General features: G+C 43.1%; 1 protein-coding gene across 2 annotated transcripts in view; it reads right to left on the bottom strand.

Moving 5' to 3' along the window:
- The window catches only part of PLXNA2 (plexin A2), a 343,686-nt gene that overhangs the window by 143,593 nt on the left and 181,173 nt on the right, over positions 1-18,920 (bottom strand). For both annotated transcript variants that reach the window (XM_077295198.1, XM_077295199.1), the window contains exon 4: positions 10,893-11,027. In XM_077295198.1, the coding sequence (XP_077151313.1) occupies positions 10,893-11,027 (135 nt within the window). The remainder of the gene's footprint in view (positions 1-10,892; positions 11,028-18,920) is intronic.

Genomic DNA, 18,920 nt, shown 5'->3' on the forward strand with positions numbered 1-18,920 from the left:
AACCAGACCTAATTTGCAGACACTGTATTTCGGGCTGCTGCCCCTCGTCAGTGCAAAGTGTGAGATCTGGTTTGGTTAGGTGAGAGGCGTCTGACAGGACAGTTCTAGCCCTCTTCCTCTCTGAAGAAACAATTTGCGTATTTCCCAGAGGAGCATAGCGGCTTAAAAGTCTCCTCATCTCGGCATGCTTGACATGTCACTCTCTGCAAGAAGAAATGTTACCCTCAAGACCCAGATGAGACACAGGCAAAAATTGTTGATTTCAGAGTCATGCAACAAAAAGACAAGCAAAGTTTGCTTCTTTTAAAGCTAAATTCCATATTTCCCGCTGCTTATAGCTACCTTTTCCATTCAGATTTATTGTTGAGTCGAATGGTGACTGTTTAAATCCACAGCCCATTAACCACAATCATATAGATCTGTATAGTGTAGAGGGTCACTCTCATAATATCCTTGGCTGCATCTCCCGAGGACAATGTTACCCCACATCAAGAGCAGGTCCTGCAGAGCTCTGGACATTTCAGCAAAAATACAGCTGCAGACCTCATTAGTCCGCCAGCCCAAAACCTAATTTTAACTATTTTAATAGTTCTATAGAGGACTTAGTCCTTATAAAACTCATTCCTGCAGTATAGATATACCTTCTTCAGTCATACAGAACACAGTTTTATTGAACATGCAAATGAGGGCTTCTTTGTGTACCCTTGGTGTGGCCGAGGGCTCAGTGCACCATTCCGTCCCCTCAATCAACATGGCACACACTTACCCTTAACTTGCTTGAAAAAGGTCACTTGCCCAGTGTCTGTGCGGGCATACGCTCATCCTGTCTCCTGTCTGCGGCACCCACTCGCTGCACACAGCGGCTCCTCACAACTGTCTGATCCTGTGTGCAGTGGGTAGACTCCGCAGACACAGGAAAGAGGGATGTGGGTGCATCCACACTAACACTGAGTGCTCGCCAGTTTAGCTCCTGCAATATAAGTGCAAACATGCTCTGGGCAAGCGGGCGCCTTCATTCAAGCTAAGGGGAGGAGCGCAGTGTGCTGAATGAGGTGGCGAAAAGGTGTTCTTCACCATTAACCATGCTAAAGGTTCACCGAGTAGCCATCATTTGCATATGTAAAAAAATAATGTTTTTTTACAATTAAAGAAAGAAAATCTATACTGCAGGTGTAAGTTTTATAGGGGCTACTATAGGACTGTATACGTGGTTTAAATCGAATTTTGGGGTTACATATTCCCTGTAAATCAAGTCAACCAAGAATGAATGAATACGATACTCATTTTTTAATCTTGCTGTTGCAGAATGAATAATTACATTGTCTATTGCCTCTAGATGTCCACCATTTGTCCATCCTTCTATCTCCTCTGCTTCTTCCATGGTTGCAGTTCCATGCTCCAGCCACTAGATACTAGAGAACAGGCCCTATAGGGATGTAAGACAGATTTCATTCTGTGCCTGCATTAATACAGCAGAGAGGCCCACCCTATCCCTTTTTCCATTTCACCCTTGGCTGGATCATTTTCTGCCTCTATTCCCGTTGCTAATTCAAACTAATTAAAGTATAAAATAGAATAATTTGTGCGTCTCTGTAACTCTCCGACATCCACCCTGAGTTATGTCTCTGTGTTAGCACTCAGTGTGAGCAATCCCCTTTCTGATCAGCTCACTAACCGTGGAACTCATTTACTACAGAGTGTTGCTGCTTCGAAAAGACCCTGCAATAATGAAGAGGCGAGAGGAGGAAAAAAAAGAAAAGAAAAGACGAATACTAGGCATTTCTGCTCTGATTTCAAATTTCACACTTCACCACTTCCAAAAATGGGCATCGTGAAATTTTTCATTTTTCTTTTCATGTAATTATCCAGCGTTGGTTAAATGGATTTTTTTCCTTCCTATACAGAAATGCAAAGAGCAAAACTGAAGATCAGTAGGAAAGCGGCAATAAGGTTAGGGCATCTGTCTCTGTAAAGCATATACACTGGGGAGCTTACCATAAACCACAAGTGAATGGTATGGCTCGCCACAAACCACAGCTTCTGTTTTAACGGAGGATCTAGTTTCCTATTCACAGAGGAAAAGTACCGTAATGTAATTTACTCCAATGAAGTTTACTTAGTCAGAAAGCAAAGAATTGCAAATGTGTGCCACTGATTAGAAATGCGTGCGCACTGGATTGTGCTCATGCTCTGGGGCACCAGTATGAAAAGATGGAGAGTTACATTTGTGACAGATTTTACAAGTACTATATCAAACACCAGTTGGAGATTTATGGCCTAAATGCATCTATAGTCCAGGTGAATCATGCTTAAAAAGAACCTGTGATCTGTTCACCCCAGGCTAAACTGCTGCTCCAAGGTTCTGCCTGTGTCTCTATTTCATCCCTACGGCCCAGGATACCTGAAGCAACGTCATAGGTCAGAGTTGTCCCTGCTTTCCGCAAAAACAGCACCTAGTTGCTCAATTGGTGGGCTTAGACCACTGTCAAAATTCCCCAATGGCATGGGAAGATCAGAAACACAAAAATAACAGACTAGCTCTCGGGTGATGGAAACTAAAGCTGACCGTGACCTAAATCTACCACACAACTAACAGTAGCCAGGAAGCATTCCTACGGCTGCCTAGATGCCATGCGCCAGCCGGAGAACTAACTACGCCTGGAAGAGGAAGGAACAGACCTGGCTTACCTCTAGAGAAATTCCCCAAAGATGATAGTAGCCCCCACGTATATTAACGGTGAGTTCAGAGGAAAAGACATACACAGTATGAAGGTAGATTTAGCAAAGCGAGGTCCACTTACTAGATAGAGGAAGGATACAAAAGAGGACTTCACGGTCAGCTGAAAAACCCTTTCAAAAAACCCATCCTGAAATTACTTTAAGACTCCTGTGTCAACTCATGACACAGGAGTGGCAATTTCAGTCCACAAGAGCTTCCAGTAACAGGAAATGACAAAACTGTAAACTGGACAAGAAAAACAAAACAATAAGGACAAGAGTCCACTTAGCTGATCAGCAGACTAGTAGCAGGAACATGCAACTGAATGACTCAGGTTACAATGATGACCGGCAAGGAAGTGACTGGAGAGCAAGGCTAAATAGGGAACTCCCAAAACTGATGGAAGCAGGTGAGCTGAGGCAGAAAAGCACACACAAGTCTCCAGTACCACCAGCCACCACCAGGGGAGCCAAAAAGCGGATCACAACAGACCACCCTATGTGCCTCTTGTAATTCTTACAGTCCTTTTGCCTCTGATTGATTTGGGTTGTCCCCTACGTCAGCCATACCAAGCTGTCTTGCTCTAGTGCTATGGAGATGAATCCAGGCAAAGTACATAGAACATTGTCCTGAGTACGGAAGTGTTAAATGCGCATACGCCAGGTCCAGATTCGTCTATACAGCAAGAATGCTGCATGGATGACTAAGGGTACATACAAAAAGGGCATGTTGTCAGTATCCCAAGAGCTCCTGAGAATGGTCCTGTAAACCGGGACACTCAGAATGAGAAGACCTAATGAAAAGTACATTTTAAAGAGAACCTCTCATGTTGTGATACCCTGATAGAATTATAGAAGTGAGTGCCAAACAGTGAGGATGAAAAATGATTACTTCCTGGATCTATAGAGTGACATGGTATATCACATGATTTGCTTCACCAGTCAGCAGCTCTGATGAGTCATGTGATGCTGTCTGTCACTCCCTTTTCTGTTTGGTATTTTTTTTTTAGAGGAAATAACCTATCTGAAGCTAAGAAAGTAGCAAAAACAAATCAGCTTTGATTAAAACATAACATGACAAAAACTGTAGCATCAAAAAAGCAAGAAAAAATTATTTAAAAACACAGTCAAAAGCATGTATAAAAATCCAAGGAACCTAATTTACCTAATAGGTGACGAAATACTACAGAAAATCTGCAACATCAAGAACTCACCAAATCCTCATCATGTGCACATACCCTTACTCAGATTAAGAAATTAGCAGACTGTTACCTGCTATTTGTATGGCCATTACATCCTGAGTACCGGAAGGGTCAGAAGATGTCATGTGATTACCAGATTTCTCTATTTCTATGGTTCACCAACCAAAAGGGCGAATTTTAGCTGTTAAAGGATTTGGCTACTTCGGTGCAGAGTCCATAGGTGACGTACGGCACAGGTGGGATAATTATACAGACTGTAACAGAAAGCCACTGACCTAATTAAGTAGCTGTCAAATGAAGAACAGTGTCCATTAACAATGAGCAGAGAAGGTAGCAATTAGACAGAATGCTCCATTTTTGGACTGGTGTGAGGGGAGGGGGGAACAATTAGTGGTAATTAAGAATTTTACTTGTCAGGTATAGTAGCTTGGCTAATTATCACAAAACTCTTGGCTGAGAGCACATAGTAGAAGATTTTTAAGATGCCTATTTCATATAAAAATGTCAAAAATAGGATCTTGATTTTATTTAAAGAAGCAGTATAACATTTCGAAAAAAAGGTGGAACCTACAGAAAATTGGTTACATGCTTACTTTTATTAAGCCTTGCATTATAACTAACTAAACCAGGATTGGATGACATGGCTATTACACACTCAGTATGAAAGAGTCCCTCTTCTTTTGTTAGTCACGCCACAGTATACAGTGGGTACGGAAAGTATTCAGACCCCTTTTCATTTTTCATTCCTTGTTTCATTGAGGCCATTTGGTAAATTCAAAAAAGTTTTTTTTTCACATTAATGTAAACTCTGCACCCCATCTTGACTGAAAAAAAACAGAAATGTAGTAATTTTTGCAAATGTATTAAAAAAGAAAAAACAAAATATCACATGGTTAGACATGCTCAGACACTTATTTTTAAGTCACATGGTGTTCATTTCCTTGTGATCCTCCTTGATATGGTTCTACTCCTTCATTGGAGTCCAGCTGTGTTTAATTAAACTGATAGGACTTGATTTGGAAAGGCATACCCCTATCTATATAAGACCTCACAGCTCACAGTGCAGACCAAATGAGAATCATGAGGTCAAAGCAACTGGCCAAGGAGCTCAGTGACAGAATTGTGGCAAGGCACAGATCTGGCCAAGTTTACAAAAAAAAATTCTGCAGTACTCAAGTTTCCTAAGAGCACAGTGGCTTTCATAATCCTGAAATGGAAGAAGTTTGGGACCACCAGAAGTCTTCCTAGACCTGGCTGTCCAGCCAAACTGAGCAATCGTGGGAGAAGAGCCTTGGTGAGAGAAGAACCTCAAGATCACTGTGGTTAGGCTCCAGAGATGCAGTAGGTAGATGGGAGAAAGTTCCACAAAGTCAACTATCACTGCAGCCCTCCACCACTTGGGCCTTTATGGCAGAGTGGCCTGACGGAGGTCTCTCCTCAGTGCAACACATATGAAAGCCAGCATAGAGTTTGCTAAAAACCACATGAAGGACTCCCAGATTGAGAAATAAGATTCTCTGGACTGATGAGACGAAGATAGACCATTTTGGTGATAATTCTAAGTGGTGTGTGTGGAGAAAACCAGTCACTGCTCATCGCCTGCCCAATACAATCCCAACAGTGAAAAATGGTGGTGGCAGCATCATGCTATGGGGGTGTTTCTCATCTGCAGAGACAGGACGACTGGTTGTCATAGAAGGAAACATGAATGCAGCCAAGTACAGAGATATCCTGGATGAAAACCTCTTCCAGAGTGCTCTAAACTTCAGACTTTTTGGAAGGTTCACCTTACAAAAAGACAATGACTCTAAGCACACAGCTAAAATAACAAATGAGTGGCTTCAGAACAACTCTGTGACCATTCTTGACTGGCCCAGCAAGAGCCCTGACCTAAACCCAATTGAGCATCTCTGGAGAGACCTGAAAATGGCTGTCCACCAACGTTCACCATACAACCTGATGGAACTGGAGAAGATCTGCAAGAAAGAATGGCAGAGGCTCCCCAAATCCAGGTGTGAAAAACTTGCTGCATCATTCCCAAGAAGACTCGTGGCTGTACTAGCTCAAAAGGGTGCTTCTACTCAATACACAGCAAAGGGTCTGAATACTTATGATGTCTTCATTTCTGTTTTTTCAGTCAAGATTTGGCGCAGAGTGTACATTAATGAGAATAAAATTAACTTTTTTGAATTTACCAAACGGCTGCAATTAGACAAAGAATGAAAAATGTAAAGGGGTCTGAAGACTTTCCGTACCCACTGTATATTGGCTGCAAACTTTCATACAGCTGCACAACCTTGTGGCCATCATTAATGAACAGCATTTACATCTGCACGTTGGCGCTGTTTTGTTTAGATCGCAGCAGTGATGCAGCCGTAATGTATGAACACAGCTTCACCTGTCTGGAAGGTGTTTCCAGTGCACACAGCTTAGAGGGAACCAAGCCTTATGATGAACCTTACAAGCCTAAGGGAAGAGTCAGAAGGCTAAATAACTCGGAAAAGGATCGCAGCGCAATGCTCAGATTGGCTGGAGGCTCTCCCGACCCAAGCGTGACAACTGCATAGAAATACATGCCGTCACGCTTATGTCGGGAGAGCCTCCAGCCAATCTGAGCATTGCTCACTTTTGGAGTGAGAGCTGTTTGGTAAGTACAGGAAAGCCTTCTCGCTCTGAGAAAGTTTTATAGGTAAGGGAAAAGTCTGACGGCTATATAACTTGGACAAGGATCGCAACGTAATACTCGGATTGGCTGGAGGCTCTCCCGACCCAAGCGTGACAACTGCATAGAAATACATGCCGTCACGCTTATGTCGGGAGAGCCTACGGCCAATCCGAGTATTACGTTGCGATCCTTGTCCGAGTTATATAGCCGTCAGACTTTTCCCTTACCTATAAAACTTTCCCAGAGCGAGAAGGCTTTCCTGTACTTACCAAACAGCTCTCACTCCAAAAGTATAAAAAGAATCAGTATCAAAATGACTTTTTCTCTGAGATAATTTGACTTGATTACAGCACAGCAATGCTAAATGGGGCCCAGAAGTAGCAGTTCCACCCAAGCTCTGGTGCCTGAGGAGGTCAACAATAGGAATATCCATATATTACAAAAAAATTGCACATTTTTAAGCCATCTTGGACATTTACTAACATAATCAGTGTGGATCATGGGGAACGAAAATCTATGGAAATTCACATCCCCAGCATTGTCTATTCGTCACAACCAGGGAGGTGGAGTCAATAAACCAAACTTCCAACGTTTCCAGGCTGTGACTCCTTCCTCAATGGCCCATAATTTAATCATCTGCATGTCATGAGTTTTTTTGTGGATGCATTTCAATTACTAAGATAGGAAATTGTATTTCAGCTTTATTATTTATTAAATTGTTCACATACGGATGTAGACAATGGAATCACGGATGGCATATGGATGACAATACGGATAGGCTATCGCCTGAGCAAGGCCTTATGCGATCATGGGAGGCCGCAGTTTGGTACTGTGTGTACTGCTCTCCTATAGCGCTGCATGAAACAATATGCGTACATGTGACTGTGATATCACGCTCGCAAAAAATATTGAATTCTTCTCGATTAACAGAAATCATGGCATTTTCTGTGTAAGGTGCTACTAAGAACGTATTCGACATCACAACACAATTTAATATGGAGGAGTGCAGCATATGCCCCTCTCGTGGTGTTTTAGTGGGTGTACCCTAATAAAGCAAGTTATTTCTAGCTGGTAGGAAACAATCGCCGGCATAGGTTGTATCTGATAGTAATAACTCTGCTGTCTAACATCTCATCTCACTTTGTTGCATTAATCTCAGATATTGCACATTCCTGAATCAGTCACCGTGGACTGATGTGCGCTCCTTCCTAAATACCCAGTTAGCTGCACTGGTCTTTCATTATCAGACTGCCAGCAGCCTAAATCGCTTCCCTAAATTTGCATGAAATCTGAATTCTACAAGGCTGCTATCCAAACAGAACAAACTCTGGCCGCTCTAATCTTTACATGGAGAAGTCAATTTGCAAGAGAAAAATGTGCATTAATGTTTCCCGCAGCGAGCAGGAGAAAGGATTAAACATCTCTCGCTTTAATTCTGAATTATCATAAACCCAACACAAACAATTACGAGGTGTGGAGAAAAGGCTTCCATGTTTCCGATATGAGGTGGCTCAAGCCGACACCTTGGAAAATGTGATTTGGACAAATTACGCAGACCTACAGCCACTCAGTTTTATATCCCCCTCGCCGCTGTACATCAGATTTGCTGCTGGAATCCTTTCGGGTGGCGGATACAAATATATAATCGATGATTCTGAGCATAATTATGCTGCATTTTAATATTTCATAGTAACCGCCAGAGAATGCCGGTCTCCAAGACAGAAAATGGGTAATGTCAAGTGAGACAGTAATATTCAGGATGAATTGTTGTATGCTGCAACAATGTACAGGCATCACCAGGATGTGCGGCAGGAAGTCTGGAACACATTAGTGAGCGGCTGTACACTGACGCACCTGCTCTGGGAGCCACCATGTCACTGCTGCTGTCATATGTTTCTGGCATTCTACATCCTCTCCAAACGCCCGACCCAACCGAAAAGCGTCCTGCATCATAAGCCCCCAAAGACCTCCTCCCTGGCATGCTTGTCTATGAGAATGATCATTAGGTCTGGGTGCACAACCTGCGAGGGGGCACGCTATGCCATTCTGTGCGGCCACAAAACATCTGCTCACAGACATACTTACCTGCATGCAGTTTCCATAACAAATAAAAGAAGGATAGCACACAGTCATTTTGATGCGCCCTGTACATTTTTTGGAGAACGAGGTCCCTTGACATCTTTTTACTACTCCCTAAAGATATATAAGATTTATAAAGGCATTCTATGCTTGTGTCTCTATACATTGTAGTATGGCATTAAAGGAGTATTCCCATCTCCAAGATCCTATCCCTATATGTAGTAGGTGTAATAATAATAATAATAGCAAATACCTACAATTAGAAATGTAGTATAGTTTTTCATGTCTCTTTCCTCATGTGCAGGCATTGCAGGACCTTAGGTATCTATGATATGACCACTAGCAACTAGCTAACTGTCACTATATCACTGGTCGTAACCATGGATACCTAAGGTCCTGCAATGCCAGTGCAGCGCCCCAGAGTCCTGGTCGTTGCAGTACTGTGGCTCCGCCACTAAGGGGAGCTATGGTACGTCTGATGGCACTGAAGGAGTTCATCTGACCAGGTATCACAGACACCAATACATTTCACAGCCGGGCCTCCAGGGGGAGCTAAGGGTTCTATTCATTAGGCCACTCCCCACCATTGTGGGTAAACTGGGGGTCAGGCAGGAAGTTTGGCAGAAAGCTGACTGGGTTGGAACCAGGCAACACCTTGTGGCAGAGGGTGTTGTGGGAGAAGATTCGGTAGGGTCCCTGTCAGGGGTGGGATCCTGACAGAGGCTTGGCAACTTGAGCGAACGTAACGGGACCGTGCCTGCTCAGTATAGCGGCGGTACCCAAGGAGGGATTGGAAGCGAGATAGATTGTGCTGAGTGAGAAACGAGATCAAAGCAACAAGGAGAAATACCAGTAGGAGTCGTGCTGTAAGACCGAGGCAACATCCTACTGAGGCGCACAACCAGCGGCCGGAACGCCGAGGGAGTATTACAATATTCAGCTTCAAGCAATACTCTAAACCAACGGCAGGACAGTCAGTCTAAGGCGGGCTGTCTCACCTAAATCACCTATGCAGTCTTGAGGGGCAACTTGTGGAGAGGGGCGACTCTAGGGTCCCGGAAGAGCTCCGAGCCTACCCGTCATACGGGTGCCGTCCTAACCGTAACATCAGGGAGGGACGGAGGATTAGCAGGACATCATCTAAACGAGTTGTGAGGGAACTTAAGAAACGGACACAACAGTTGCGGGGACTTTCCGTAAGCACAGCAGGGAAGGACCACAACACACAGCGCTAGCAGGAAGGCGCAGATTTCCACCTGTTAAGAGAACTCTGGAGGTGCCATTGGACCGGCCGGACTTGCGCAGCCTGGTTATCCGGATTCCGGACTGAGGACCCAGAGATCTTCAGTAAAGAGGTAAAGAGACTGCAACCTGGTGTCCTCGTTATTTACTGCACCGCACCACTACGGCATCACCACTACCATCATCTATCCGCATCTATTATTGTACGCCCCTCAGCAGGGTCACGGACTGGGTCTAGCCACCGTGACAACCCCAGAGCAGAGACTCAGAGGTACGGTATCGGGTACCCCTCGGCCCTGCGGCAGTGGGGGCGCTACAACTGCACATGAGGAAAGAGACATAGCGAATCAGGAAAACTACACTACATTTCTAATTGGAGGTATTTGCTAATATTACTATTAATATTATTATACCTACTAGATATTGGGATATGATCTTGCACATGGGAATACCCCTTAAAGTTTACACTGGGTAGAGCCACATTCAAGTGCCAACTGGAGGTACAGGGGGCCCCTATTATTCCCATAGGTGCTGGTTCCACTATAGCCTACTATCTAACATGCATTTATGGCATATAATTTCTATATATGATATATGGTAATACCCCAACACATTTTATAATATATGACAATGAGGCTCTCTGGCTAGAAAAGGTTGTGCACCTCCTCATTAGATGAAAGGAGTTGTACAAGAACAGAATGATAAAATAGTGATACACCTGCCTCAGTCACGTCAATGCCACCAAGCTGCAGCACTACACACAAAAAGTGGAGGCTATATATTCATAGTATTAAAAATATACATAGAGAAAAAAGTGGCAAACTATCAACCATGATCAACCAGCAACCCAGATCCAACATGGCCGGTGAGTTTTCAGGCAGGCATTGTTCGGTCATACCCATCACAATTATCACAATCTTCCCTTTCACATAACTCCAATAAATATGTGTGGACAACTTTGTCACAATTTGGTCACAGTTTCTTACCTGTCTTTCTGACATGATGTAGAGGTATTTGCTGTCCGTGGAAAATGCCATGTCCCTAAGGATTGGACTTCCATCTCTCATTGCGTGTACTACTTCATACTGAATGCCACCGTACGGAGGACCATCTGCCCGAATCTGAAGAAAACAAAAACACAGAATGCTCATTAAGTCAACCCAACTCTATTACAGAATGGTCTGTAAGAAATTAAAATAAATGGAAAAAAAGTTTGTTTTTTGACTAATTCCTCTAGAAACTTGAGACATGTTAATAAAAAAGTTCTGTAACCCTTTAAGCTCCACTCATAGGTTTGCCAGTACTGTACGTCACTACAGAAGTTAATGCCCGCTACTGGCAATGGAATCTCAAATACATGAATGAGCAAAAGGCACCAGAAAAGGAAAGAACGTGGCATGCCCCAAATTTATTATGTGCTCTAGAGATACTTTATAAATAATAAAAAAACGATGGGAAGTACTGAGATAAAGGAAAGAGCGAAAGTGACAAGAGCAAAACATCATACCTGATAAGCTCATTTCAGGTATTTCACAACATAACTTCCATCATTGTCTGGTTTTGAGATATAAAACAACTTCAATGGGGAAATATCACCATTCACAACAAAAAAAATCACAAGTCTACTGTTTTTTAGTTGTAAAAACTACCACCACACCAGCAGGGCTCTGGAGTGGGTAACCAAACCACTGACTCTGCTCAATTTCCCTGACTTCCGACTCCGAATCCACCACTCCGAGCACTGCTTCACTACTGAGCATGTACGTAAAGTGCGGCACAGATTCATCTCAGCTAAAAGCCGAGATCCTGAAATCAGGAACAGAACACACATTTATAGGACATTTTGTAACTTTCTCAAATTCTTATGAAAACATTTATTTTAGGGCTCGAAGTTGGCACATTTTATATCGACTCCAACTTCACCAAAATGGACAACAACTTTGACTCCAACTCCACAGCCCTGCACACCAGCAGTTAGAGGAGATCCCAGAAGGAAAGCCCAGCAGCCAGCAGCTCTTCTCCAATTAGCGTTCTGTTTGGACCTAGCAATCCTGATGATTAAAGAAGAGGGACTGGCAGACGAGAGTCTTTTCCTTAAGCATCGTCCTCACATGTTTTTTTATGGGGAGTCTGGAAAACTGTGGTATATTAGGCCTGTACAGGGTTGTTCTAACTGGTGTCTCACGACACTGGCACTTTAACCTACTACCAATATAGTAATTTAGAACATTTAGCAACACATCCATCACCAATGTAGTAAGCGCCATAGTAACAAATTGTTACTGATAATTCCGAAATTTAGCTATGCAACGTCATAATGTACACAAAACACATATATACTCTGCATAGATACTAACTAGTAAAATAACAAAGACATTTGTACAAGATATATTCAAATCTGTAACCTTTTTGCATTTTTTACCAACTAATCATGTACGGTATATTTGGAGGAACCACATTCTAGACTGCAAGCAGCAACACCTAACATGAACTCAACATCCACTGCCTGCTTCGTGGAGACACTCGGCACTGAATAATTGTGTGCCTCGTGTCTGTCCTGCCGGAGGAGTGGGGTTTTCTGATGTTTTGTTTTCCTTTAAGCCGTCAGTAATGTCAGCAATATGGGTAGAACTAACGAATGTAGAATATTAACGGGGTTGGAAGAGGCTATGGATGTCAGTTTCCATTTTGCTATACACTCATACGACTGCCTCTAAACTACGTCTTGCCATCATTATTAGACAGGATCGTTGCTTCTTCCAAAAATGACCTTTCCACTGAACTTCTCAACGCCTACTGTACCGTTATTTATATCACATAAGTGTTTTATTAATGTCTTATTTCTTGTGTTGTATGAATATTACTATATATTACACATATATTTTTGCTGTACATGTAGGAGATGGCTAGCGTGTAAAGAAAGGCTGCAGAGTTGAATAGCGCCCTTGCCTTTAGAGGGGGGAAGGGTGAGAGTTTGCCTCCTGCCCGCACGTGGTGGGATTTGCATTTTTGAATAGCCATTTGATTGTAACATGGTGTCACACTGAGAGACGTGGAGAGATTGAGGAGGAGGCTGGCATGTGTCTACTGAGAGATTAGAGCAGCCAACTGAACCAAAGGCTTAGACTAGCCCAGCGGCCCATTCGGATATTGATACTGTCACATGCTGGCCAACAAGCCAGGATAACTGGGACGGTGTATAATTTAGCCACTATCTTAGCTGGAAATAGCCACAAATGGAAATATAGAATGTAGGGCAAAAGTATCATTGAAAAAGAGAGCAGATCCCACTGTGTAAGCAAGCAGTCCAAGCATTAAACACGCTTAAATGGGATTTTCCATGGTAAAATCTAGTCAAAAGTCAGCAGTGTAGAGTAAGCCACAGACTCAAATATGTCCCCTTATTCCCTCCAAATAAACCACTACATAAGATATGTTTAGATATGTTTCTAGGATCAGGACATGAAATGTACAAGACATGGGAATGCTTCCACTAATCTTGTTAAATGCTAAAATAGATAATCTGGGATGATTAGGAACCAAAATAGATATTTGTAATAAGCACAATCAGCTTTGAAATAGGTTTGCATTAGCTGGAATCTAATAACATCATAGACGTGCAGATCCTGCTGGCGCTATCATGGGTATCGTCATAGTGTATCGCCACCTGTAGGCAAGAGAAGCAATTGTCCCAGTAAGACCTAGTAATAGTAGATGCTCCCATAGACAGAATGTGCGGAGACGCTGATGAGAGGGAAGTCACGTGTGTATAAAAGACCGATAGATAAGGAACAGCTTAGGTCAAGAGCGCTAATTGAATTTAATTGCAATATATTGGACAACAGATGGTTGTAGCACAATGCAAACCTTCCACTAGATCCAAATCTCCAAATTTCTAGTATCAATGTATATATATATACACATATATATATATAATCCTGTATAATAGCTTAACTATAATTATGCATAAAACAGCAACATTCTTGTCGTTGAAGGACATAGTAATTTGACTGACTCCTTATTAATCAGTAAAAGAGGGTGCAGCCCACACGAGCCTGTCTAGCACGCCTTAGCCGATCACTACTTTATCTGTATGAAGTCCTACCGCATACATTCCCTATATAATATTCCTAAATAATATTCAATTCAAAGTGCAATAAAGCTTCCATGGCACCATGACTATTAGTACCATTAAATAATTATTTCTATAGTGTCCATATTACGTCAGGTATAGCGCCTATGGAAATATATGATGCCCATTTATCATTGTCATCCATTAATACAGCCCCTAGTGACCATATAATAGTGTCATATCATAATACTCATACAGTAGTAGCCATAGTACTATATCGAGCTCACAGATAGGGTTCATTATACTGTATTATACTCGCCTGCTCAATTTTCTACACTGGTCACCACCTCCACCAACAGCAAGGATGTGCCATATGAGGAGGAGACTTCAATTTCTTGTCCTCATGTCTGTTAACAGGCACAAGAAACAAAAGTAAATTGGCGCCCATCAATGGCCCTGAACTCTGCCAATTGTAAAGACGGGGCTGAGGATAGTGAAATATAGGTGCTAAATAATTCGCCCTCCTAGTATTCGTCCTCATATTTGAAGGAAAATCTGCTCATAATGCCAAAATAGATTACAAGTCAGGAAGAGGCACAATCTACTGGCACTGGCCACCAATTCGGCCAAGGAGGAAATGAGAATCTGTTGGGCATCAGAGTATGGCAGCCGGTAGATCGCTGACCCTTCACAATCCCCAAGATAAATTCCAGGGCACCCTTGGGAAATAAAGAGGTTGCCTTCTGAGAACCTGTGCACACCCCACTAAGGCCGCTGTTGCTTTGTATGACCCCAAGTTAAAGAGATTATCCGTTGAATAGAATTTACCACCTCTCTGTAGGATAAGTGATAACTTATTGATCTGTGGGGGTCCAACCGCTTGGCCCCGATCAGTAGGACAGGGAACTATTCCGTGGATAGGTTATAACTTATCTTCACTGGAGAAACCCTTTAAGCAAGTTGGAAGAGCTAATGTAAGAAAATCACAGAGATTTATTAATGAATACTTGTCAGAAGGAAAGTTCTTTAATGAGCACAAAATATGTATTGTAAATTGCCCATTATATTCTAATAAAGCTGCTTCTGTTCTGTAAGCCTCATGAAAAATGTAATATAGAATTGAACTGGTTGCGAGAAAACATCCGGGAATTCAGCAAGACTGTATGGGATATGCAATTATCATATTAAGAAATGTAAAAATAGAGAAGATCCACAGAAAACTTTTCTCTGTGGCCAATTCAGGTCTTTGTGACTTAGAGGCGCACCGGAGGCAGTTCCAGAAGAGGAGCTGTGCAAGTAACGGATTTTCTATATTTATGACTCTTGTTTTCACTGCACCCTGGCCTGGATTTTTTATGGCTTTCCGCAGAGGTTTTACACGGTGCAGAATGGAGCCGATTAAACTCTGGCCTTCGTCGGAAAAATGCCCATTATCTCTGCTAATAATAATAACCGTTACAATAAGTGGGTAGTAATCATTTCCCATTGCCTTCTGGCACCTAGCGTACAGAGGGTCTTGAATACAGAGTGAAAAACGGAACTGCTACAGATATTGGCCAAGGAAACGGGGAATTCGGTTAACTTGGGAAAAAAAAGCACCAGTAGATTCCCAAAGATGCCGAAAAGAACAAAACTGTAAAATATGCTAATTTCACATCTTGCAATTGGTCCTCTACATTGTGAATGTCACCAGACTGGTTCATTCTGTGATCTTTTCAGGAAAATACGAGTAACAGCAAACACTCCGTATACCTCTTTAAAAAAAACACGTCAGAAAGCCAAAGTCATGAACACAAGGTCAATGTGAGCCAACAACTGGTGCATCCCTGTTCAAAGACAAGAGTCACAGCCTCCAAATCTGATTCTTACACATAAAAGCAGAGGAGAATTTGTCAGAAGGACGCCGCAGTTGGTCCACCACAGTCGGGGTCCCGTCTTCAAAGAACAGCAATGACTTTCACAGTCTCAGCCTCATTCTTACTTTCGATTCCCCCATCCATCCCGCCATGTCCCCACGTCGTTAGGGCAGCTGTTTAATAAAGCGGTTGCCATGGCAACTGCCTATGAAGCCCATCCACTAAAAGACCTGATGTTAATTTAATGAACCCTTCAGCTGCCAGACACTGCTAAAGTGTTCTGTCCGGATGAGGAGCATCGACCATGGACAATTATTCCTTACTCTCGCTATTAATCCAGTTAACTCTTTCGCTGATATTTTCCCCTTTTACTTCCAATGTGATTTTTTTGTATTGCTGCTGGTAATAACATAAGCGACAGAACCATATTAGCTTTGGGCAAATGAAATTATGTGACACATTGTGACTTCCTCATAAAAGCGTCATTGCCTTTCCCTTATTGATTGCACATAAAATGCCGTAAGTGTAACTAGATTTGGCATTTTAAGTATGCGGTAAGAACGTGAGCCTGTTACTGCCCAGGCGCTACTATTGATACGGTTTCCCTATGCATTATTTAATTTCCTAGAAATCTTCATCTTGAATGCAATGCAATCGTATGCATCATAAAAACTTCACATTTAATCACCATCATGATACTAGGAGACTGCTGGGAGACAAGACGGAGAATGTGGCAGGATGATAACCACTGATGACCCACACTCTTCAGTGAGACCATTTAGGGACCACACCACAGGCAGGACCGGATAAGCTCACTCAAAATCATGACCAGTTATTACTACTTACCCAGAGCAACACAATATTGTTCTAAGTTTGGGTTTCTGAAATATAATAAGGTGCAACATATTCTGAAAACAGAGAATCTCTGGAATTTCTTTCTTAAAAGTTCTGTGTCATCTTCTTAAGCAGGTAAAATTGCAGAGTGCTTGTAAAAATAAACTATGCAGCTCGCCATTCTCAAAAGTTGAAGGATTTTTAATCTTTTAGTTTAATGCTCATTGCCTGAATCAGAGTGATAACTGATAGGCTGTAGCAGTGGCTGGCAGTGCTTTGAACACAGAGGATACCCCGCCATGCCCAAAGCGCCGCTCCCTGTTGTACACGCGGTGATTCCAGATGTGTTCATTGAACACAGGCGGAATCACCACATCGTATTCATAGACCGGGTTATTTATCTTGCGGAGACGGGGTGTCTCCGCAACATAAATAGACATGCTGCAGTCTGGAAAGACGCGCCGCATGTCCAGGTACGCAGGGCCGCTGGATGCGGCCCTGAACGCATAGTGGAGACAGAATTTCATAAAATCCTCTCCACTATGCTGTAACATCTGGACGCTGCGGATTGGACGCTGCGGCTGTACGCAGCGTCCAATCTGCGGCAAATCCTGAACGTTTCCTGACCGTGGAAACATAGCCTAATGATTCGGGTCTGGATTGGAGTCTTTTTATTGCAACCACTGGGCAGTGTGCATAGACAGTGGGAAGTCAGAGGTCGGTACATGGAAACAGCAATACGGAGGAGCAGCAGGTAGCAGTGTAAGTGGGATGTCAGAGGTCGGTACAGGGGAACAGCAATGTGGAAGAGCAGCAGGTAGAGTAGTCAGTGGGAAGTCAGTCGGTACAGTCGAACAGCAATGTGGAGGAGCAGCAGGTAGCAGAGTCAGTGGGAAGTCAGAGGTCAGTACAGGGGAACAGCAATGTGGAGGAGCAGCAGGTAGCAGAGTCAGTGGGAAGTCAGAGGTCGGTACAGGGAAACAGCAATGTGGAGGAGGAGCAAGTAGAGTAGTCAGTGGGATGTCAGAGGTCGGTACAGGGGAACAGCAATGTGGAGGAACAGCAGGTAGAGGAGTCACTGGTAAGTCAGAGGTTGGTACAGGGGAACAGCAATGTGGAGGAGCAGCAGGTAGTGGAGTGTGCGGGAAGTCAGAGGTCGGTACAAGGGAAGAGAAATGTGGAGGAGCAGCAGGTAGCGTAGTCAGCGTGAAGTCATGAGTCGGTACAGGGGAATGGCAATGTGAAAGAGCAGTAATGTGGAGCAGCAGGTAGAATAGTCAGAAGAAAGTCAGAGATCGGAACAGGGGAACAGCAATGTGGAGGATCAACAGGTAGCGGAGTCAGTGGGAAGGCAGAGGTCGGAACACGAGCAGCAATAAAATAAAGAGGAGCAGAAGGTAAAACAGCAATGTGGAGGAGCAGCAGGTAGCATAGTCAGTGGGAAGTCAGAGGTTGGTACACGGCAACAGCAATGTGAAAGAGCAGCAGGTAGTGTACTCAGTGGGAAGTCAGAGGTCGGTACATATGAACAGCAATATAACAAGTAAGAAAAGAAGGTAACATAGTCAGTTGGAAGCCAGATGTTAGCACAAGATAACAGCAATGTGGAGGAGCAGCAGGTAGCAAAGTGGGAAGTCAGAGGTCGGTACATGGGAACAGCAATGTGGAGAAGCAGCAGGTAGCATAGTCAGAGGTAGGTACATATAAGCAGCAATATAACAAGGACGAGCAGAAGGTGGCTGAATAGTTCAAAGAGAAAAGCCACTGCCTGGTGCACAGGATTCACAAGGTTCTAGTCCTAATTAGATCAGTAGTTACATTATCTTTACTTGAAGCATTGGACAGCTTTCAGCCTAGACCTGGCATTTCTTCAGAGTCTTCTCTGGGAGAGTGCTCTTTCACCCCTCCCAGATGCTGTCAATCACATTTCAGCAGCCTCTGAGACTGTTAAATCAGCCAATGAGCTGTGCTTGGTTGTGCTTGGGAGGGAGGAATGAAAGTGCACACCCCCTAGAGAAGACCCTGAAGAAATGCCCAGTTGGTCTTCAAGCAGAGATTTCACATACTGATCTCCAAGAGCAACAAATGTAAACATCTTTGCAATAGATTTTACAATGTATTTAACTACATTTTTTGAGTTAGTGACAGGTCTTGTAAAATCTACTAAGTCAGATGTTCTATATATCTTGTTCTTATCACATGTACTTCTTTTCAGAAGGATCAAGCACCAAATTTTGTCCTGTCTGGATTTT

The sequence above is a fragment of the Ranitomeya variabilis genome, chromosome 3 (genome assembly GCF_051348905.1).
Source record: "Ranitomeya variabilis isolate aRanVar5 chromosome 3, aRanVar5.hap1, whole genome shotgun sequence".
Classification (NCBI taxonomy): Eukaryota; Metazoa; Chordata; class Amphibia; order Anura; family Dendrobatidae; genus Ranitomeya; species Ranitomeya variabilis.